The following is a 7,604-nucleotide window of genomic DNA, read 5'->3' on the forward strand; positions in this document are numbered from 1 at the left end:
GTCACACCTCACTTTTATTATCTTTTCTTTTCCTTTTTTGATTTCCTTTCCTAAACGATACCATCCCTGTTGCCCGAGCCTCGCCTCACACACCGTACAAGTCCCTGTACGGCATGCATGACATTCAGTTGAACAATAATCATAAAAAAGAGAGTTTTAGAATTTGGAGCTCCAGTGGTTTCAATGGAAGGGCAATTACAGACTTGAATTAGTTTGCAAATTAAAGAGTCATTATGGGGACCTAATCCTGTCAGGCACAGCTTAGGATCCCCATACAAAGGGTCCACATTAAATCCCCTAAGTCTGCAGCTTAATGAAATTACCCCGGCGATGTGTGACACATTGTGATTCTAAATCTCCTTCAGTCTATCCCCACATCTCTTTAAAAAAAAAAAATGATGGGTGGAGGACTGATAGTCTCTCCACTTGGAATCACACCAAATATGGAGTCTGTCCTCTATTTCCCTCTTTTCCTCTCCCTCTCTCTGTTCCTAACAGCTTTTTTGTTGTCTCGCTGAGAGGCCTTCAGAGTACTCCCTCTGGCCGAGTCATTGACAAATGTTGCTTTGAAATGTAATGAAGTTTGAAATGGGAGCTGCGGTTACAATTATCCTCGGACAGGGGCTGTCACTGGCATGATATCACTATCTCTGGCAATTAGAATTGGCTACAAGAGAGGCAGAACAAGAGGGAGAAAGGGATGGAGAGATTGGGTGACAGGCAGTGATCCCACAGAGTTATACAAGTAGGGAAGGAACCTAACAAGTGTTGCTTTCGTGAGAGAGTAGACGCTTATTCTCTGCAACACAAATGCGTCATAATCAGTTTTTATTATTCGTTTTTAACATGTCCTTTAAATATAAAAAACATCATCTTTATAACATATGATTTTAATAATATTTACATGTATATATACTTTTGTGTTTGATTTTCTAGTATTTGTCCAAGTCGTTATTTACAGAACAGCTACCCATATTTTTGTTCTGTTGGCGTAGATTTCTAAGTACCTGTCCCATTAATATACATTCATTAAAATTATATTAAATAATGTTTCTATGAAAATTACATCTGTATAGATGCAGCAATTTAATCCGTTATGACATCTTAGTAAAACAATAGAATGTAATTGTAAAATTATAGTAATTTTTGCTGAAAAGCTGCCCACATGGACATAAGTAGTAATTACAGGATAATTTCCCTACAGTTCCAATGTCTCTGTCACGAGTGTGCTTTTTTAATATATTATACAGTCACGTGAAAAAGAAGGTTTTCACAGTCCTGTGACAGAGTCTGTGGTTACTGCTTTCATAGCAAGGTAAGAAGTAGCCATGTGCTGCTCATCAAATACACTCCATTAATTGACTGATGAGCAAGTGTGATCACCTCTGTAAAAGCATAGGCAGTTTTTCGTTCTGGAGCATTTGAAAAAAGCAACTGCTTTAAACCAAAAGCTTAACCAATGACTATTGGTAGTAGACAGAGGGGAGGTCAAGCTTCACCATGTCAAGTCAAGTTATTTACAAAGATAGCTATAATAAGCCACTGTTATGGTTGGTAGTTGATCTATAAAGAGTATGCCGGTGGACATAAATGCTGACAAATTTTCTGTGTTTCATCAGGAACATATGTGATGCATCTGTCAGCATTTGATGCAGATGACAACACCACAGCTAATGGAATGGTGCGCTACCGGATCCTGTCCCAGACGCCGCACAGCCCGATCCCTAACATGTTTACCATCAACAGCGAGACTGGAGACATTGTGACAGTGGCGCCTGGTCTTGATCGAGAGGTTGGTCTTCTCTCTCCTGACGCATTCATCAACTCGTACCACTTTATAGTAACAAGTGTTAATAAACAGTAAATTTTTAATGTGAAGTAACTCTTTTCAGTCAACAACACTGACATTTTAATTAATGTTTACTAACTGATTAATATACAACCTTTTAATAGTATGTGATTGTCATTGTAAAGTGGTAACTGATTCATAAAACTTTCTTGGCTGATAAATACTGTTTGGTACATCTATAGATATTTTTGAATGGCTAGTATAAAGTTAGAACTGGTGTTAAAATACTTGTTTTGAAGCTGCATAGGTTTGCGGGTGGTGTAAATCAGTTACAGTTATTTACTTGTTCAGGAATGTGAGTAAATAACTGTAATTTGACATCTTAGTTTAAAACGAATAATGCATTTTACTTTTTTTCAGCTCTTTTGAAAAACAGTTCATCTGAAAATTTATGGATAACAACAGTAATTATGTTTTGGCATTACAATTATCCTTTTAATTAAAGCATACTGGTGGATTAACCATTGCAGAGACATGAAAAAGTATTTCAGCAATTACCATCAACATTCATTTAGAGCAGCTGTGGCATAAACCTTACACTGGATGGTGGTGAATTTAATTTATTTAGTGTTTGGGAAAGTTTGGAGGGGCACTTGTTTTACTGCTGTTAAAAACCCTAACCCTTATAAATATTCCTAACATGCCACCAGCTTTGACTAAATGCAATATTTAAAACTCAGGTAACTGAGATATGCGTACTGATCGATAAAAATAACACAAAATAACAATAGCTCTTTATTTATCATTAGCAAATGTTATAAGTGCAGATCTCATCAGACTGTAATTGTCTCTAATCAACTGTGATGTCATATTTATTACTATATAGAATAATGGATAATGTATTTGTTACACAGACTGGAACAATTTTTTAAAAATCATCATTTCATAACAATATAACAATGAAATGACCATTTAACTAGTTTTAATTGCCCATTAATTTACAGAAAAGCTTATTATATATAAGCTTATATTTTCTATTGTGCAGGTAAATACTTTTTCCATTTAAAAAGCACTGCCAGGTGCCTAATGAGCCTTCTGCTGGAGGTTTCTTCCCTTTAAACTGGAGTTTTTCCTTCCCACTGTTGCCAAGTGCTTCTCACAGGGTATCACCTGACTGGTGAGGTTTTCTCTCGAATATTATATTGTCTTTTCTTACTATATACATTTTCCTCGAGACACCTGTTCCTGTTAATTGGTAATTGGTGTGACAAAGGATGATAAAATAATTTTTAGTCATACAGTGTGGGAACCCTTGCATTGCTGCACAGTGTCTGAATGAGCCATACCTGGTCAAAAGGAAGACATTTGTATCTGTGTTCATGGAGCACAGTTCCTAATAGCATTGTTTACTCTGATGACATCCTAAGATATGACTTTCAAATGTTACGGTGCCATTTGTCCCCGCACACACACACATAAGTCATCTTTTTTTTATATTAAATTGTCCACGGTCACCTTGTTTGTGGAGCTCTAAAAGTTGTGACAAGATCCAAATGTGTTTATTCTCACAACATGGATGTGCCAGTGACAACTCTGCAAAGAAATCTCCGAGACAGATCATCCTCCCAGACTGTCACCAGTGACAGACCTATTAACAACACATCACGCAGCAGTGGGCTGCTCGTGAGTGTGCGTGTGTGTATGTGTGCGTGGTGTTTGTGTGGTAAAGATAGAGTGGAAATATCTGAGATAGAATGCCCTTGACACCTGTCAGACAAACACAAAAGCCCATAATCACATCTACACTCGATAAAACACAGGCAATAGAGTGAAAAAACGAAAACTGAAGGGAGCAATAGAACAAAAACTGAGCTGGTAAGGTGGGTTATTACAATGAGGGGGGAGTAAGTGTGTGAATTTGTTAGTGAAGATAGTGTGATGGAGACAGAGAAGCAGGATGAGACATGATGGTGCCAGAGGGAGAGAGGTACAAGGGGAGCATAGACTAAAAATGTCTCAGCTGAACCGCTTTTCTTTTTGCTCTGGTTTATCAGTACACTGCTAATCCACACAGTCACCCCTAAACGTAGGATTACACTCTTGGCACCCCTAAACACACGCATGCACACAAACACACACACACACACAGACAAGATTGTACTTCAAAGAACTTGTGTTGAGATAATTATTTCCCTTGCCCATAACCTTTTTAATAACATATGTTTTTCCAGGTTAGTATCACTGGGATCAGCGTTCTCGCTTTCACTTCCTTTTCAGATCACATCTGCTTACTTTACAATCAGACAACAGCCACGTGTAAATATAATATGCACAAGCTGGTCATATTCCCAACAAGATGAAAGCTCATCTAACTCTTCATCTTCCTGCTACTTTCCACAAGCTTGACAAAAACACTACAGGCAGACCTACGTCAGCAAAAGAAAAAGTCAAGCCAACAAAGAATCATCCCTCCATCCAACCTGGGACCTGTCATATTTTCTGAAAAATCTACTAACCCCATTTAGCATTGATGTCAAATTACAGTAAGGCTAGTAATACAGACATTTTTAATGCTTTTTGATGCCATGTCTAAGACCCGTGAGCAGATTTCATTAACCAGATAACACATCAGTACTGCATGTTGATACCAGGTGCAAATGAGGCTCGTAAATCTTCAGAAAAGAGACTAAGGGAAAAGAATGGCTACACATTGCCTCTTTTCCCTTTAAACATCATCATCCGTACATTTTCTAGCACTCATCTACATCCCGGCCCCAGGTTTACCTTTCACACTAGCCCAGAAAATGTTTTTAACCTCACACTAACAGTTAACACTCCTAAAGTGAGAATGAACCAAAATGCATTGTTCAGGCAAAGTTGGTGTCCTTAGATTAACAGAGTCTCTGCAGATCAATACATAGTTGATAAGTGACAAAATTTAAACCCATTTGAAAACCTTTGGGGACACTTTCCACCTCCACTATCCAAACAACAAATGAGGGCATCACTTTTGGAAGAATGGGATGTAAGTGGAGTCAACAAGACTAAATTTCATTCCAGTGCTGGTGTTAAATTAACTCCTGACTCTGGGGAAGAGACTGATAATCAGTATTTTGTGTCAGCCTCAACTTAAGCGTTTCTTTTCTGACTTTGTAAAATAAAATGCAACACATAAATATACCCAAGAATATAGATTTATTGAACTTGTATTTATTAGTAGAAGAATGAATTCTAAATAAAGTTATACTCATTTTCTTTACCTAATTTATTTGTGGTAGTCATGTCAGTCTAGTGTGAGACTAGGGTAAGGCCACTGCATACTGCTGCCTTTTACAGCTTTACAGTTTCTCCTTTCCTTGTGCTCACTGTGTGAAAGCATACACTCAAATGTGCACCTCCTTAGACACATGTGAGTGAAATGGTGAAATGAAATGAAATTGGCAACAATTTCAATTTATGTTACTGTAAGTATGATAAAACAATCTCCCAGCAAATCAAGAGCACAACAGAAATAGAGCAAGAACCTAGAGAAAGCACCATTTTCAGCCTTTTTACTTATCCAGAAATATGATAAATATCCCAGACTGCAGTAAAGTGAAAATATATATATGCCAAAAGCTGTTGACGTAACAGCCATGAAATGCCTCCAAACTGCTGACCCTTTGCAGTTAGCTTTCTTCAGGCAATGCTCTCTCTCTAGCAGCTAGTGCACTGCTGGTGACAGGTGGCTTCTTAAAGCCAAAGAGCCAGAGCTGGAGTGGATCGGCTCATAGATCTTTCCCCGCTGTCAACAACGCCTAATTCAACTTTTTGAATCAGGATTAGAACAATATCCAAACCATATATCAACATGTTAACATGTTATCAACAGTTAACACAAAACCAGTTAACTATTGGTTCTAAGATGTTACATAACCAGTTACTACTAGTCCAGAGTTGGCACTGGGAGAGAGCCCATCTTTCTCTTTGTGAAAAGACATTTTAAACAAGCAAGTTGAAGAGTAAGTCTCATGGCAGCCCTACTAACCGGCTTGGTTCTGCTCGACTTTCAAGCAGAAAGTTGTATGCACGCTGAGTCAGTGTAAGCTTGCATATAAGCACTTCATCACCTGAAAGGCAAGAAAACTGCTGGATCTAGCAGAGCTATCATTTGCCACATTAAGAAAAAAATAAAACAAACAAAAAATAAAATTGGGTGCACATTCGTATATATGGTGTAGCTATGTACACGTATTTCAGTGACGCTGATTTGATTATTTAAAAATGAAATTGTCTTAGTGTCTTAAATAAACTCAGGAAATTTGTGTTTGGTTGATTATTTCTTTGTTTTAAAAATGTCTCTTGGCCTTAAATCTTATACTGCTGGAAAGACTGTTTATTTCTCCTTAAATGGTGCCACACAGGGACGTCAGTACCCAGTCATAGCCACGACAGCCTGGCAAATCCTCGTCATGCTGGTCACCAGCTTGGTCACACACTGCTGTGGGATGGCATCCTGTTTCTCAACCAGCAAGTCAGCCAATGTGGTTGTGTTGGTTACTCTGGCACGAACAACATGCCCAAGCTGATCCCACAAGTGTTCAATGGGATTGAGCTCAGGACTGCAGACAGAACATTCCATCCTCTTGACTCCCTGAGTGCTGATGGGATGAGAAAATGTCGTTTTGTGACACCTATTCCTGTCCTGTCTCTGACACCCCCTGTTATATGGAACTTGCCCTTCAATTTAGAGATGGTACTTGGTGTCACTCCAAATAATGCTGCAACTTTCCGGTGAAATACCACCTTGAAGTTGTTCTACAGCACCTGCTTATCCAGCAGACACCAATTGGCATACACATTTTGTGTTGTCTTGTATTAGCTTCTTCCAAAGGGTGTCAGAACTCAGTCATGTAGGAGGTTCTAAGAAGTGAGACATCAGCTGTGGTGGTTCAGCACTCTGATTGTGATCTCTTCTGGATGCCACTTATGTCATGCCAGAAGAAGACCCTGGGGTAGACCCTAGAACTACCCCGCCTACCCCAATCTGCACTTAGATTGCTGCCTCCACCACCTGGATAAGGAACTGGATGTTGCAAAATATTAATGGATATGTATGATGGATGAATATAAATAAACTTGTGTGCAAACAGTTTCTCCAGCATATATACGCATATTTCAGTGTCCCAGCATTTTTCCTAGACGGCAGATAAAAGTCTTAACCTTGCCAGAAAAAAGTACCTTCTGTACTGTACATAAACTTCACAGGAAGATTCGACGATGCACACTGCAGTGTTTACCTGGTCCACTTTTAGTCAGCACTTTAGCCCTTTGAAACTTGGAAAGTTTCTGCACCTCCCTTCTCTTCTTGGACTGGAGTGTTGGAGGTGTTAGGCACACAAAAAAAGCACGATTTATTTTTGGTATTATCCCTCCCTTGTGCCTCAGTTGCATCCCCTGCCGCCTCTTATCCTATCTTCTGTTCTTTACTTTTGAAATGTCTTCTTCCTCTTCTTTGTAAACTCCCACACTGATTCTCTTTTAAAGATTTCCACTGGTCTGCAGTGGACTTTTAAGAGCTTGTTGACAGTAACAGACCTTAGTACTCCAGAGAAGACTGGCTATGCTGCGGTGTTGTTGCAGCGCTGAGAGGTTCAGAGGAGCGCTACATAATTACTCCCTTGTCTAATTAGTGAGAGTGTTGTGTACACGCTGTACACAGGCTGATGGGACAGTCAAGCAAGCAGAAGATATGGAGAAAGAGAGGTGTGTGTATGTGTTTGTGGATGCTTGTGTGTATTTACGGGTGTTAATGAGAGTGTGTGTATGAGGTTGG

At 39.1% G+C, this 7,604-nt stretch overlaps 1 protein-coding gene across 1 annotated transcript in view; it reads left to right on the plus strand.

Moving 5' to 3' along the window:
* The window catches only part of LOC309697354 (cadherin-4-like), a 255,100-nt gene that overhangs the window by 214,675 nt on the left and 32,821 nt on the right, over nt 1-7,604 (plus strand). The window contains exon 8 of the mRNA XM_082519216.1: nt 1,620-1,792. Within this exon, the coding sequence (XP_082375342.1) occupies nt 1,620-1,792 (173 nt within the window). The remainder of the gene's footprint in view (nt 1-1,619; nt 1,793-7,604) is intronic.

This window comes from Aulonocara stuartgranti (genome assembly GCF_965226115.1).
Source record: "Aulonocara stuartgranti genome assembly, chromosome: 20".
NCBI classification, from domain to species: domain Eukaryota; kingdom Metazoa; phylum Chordata; class Actinopteri; order Cichliformes; family Cichlidae; genus Aulonocara; species Aulonocara stuartgranti.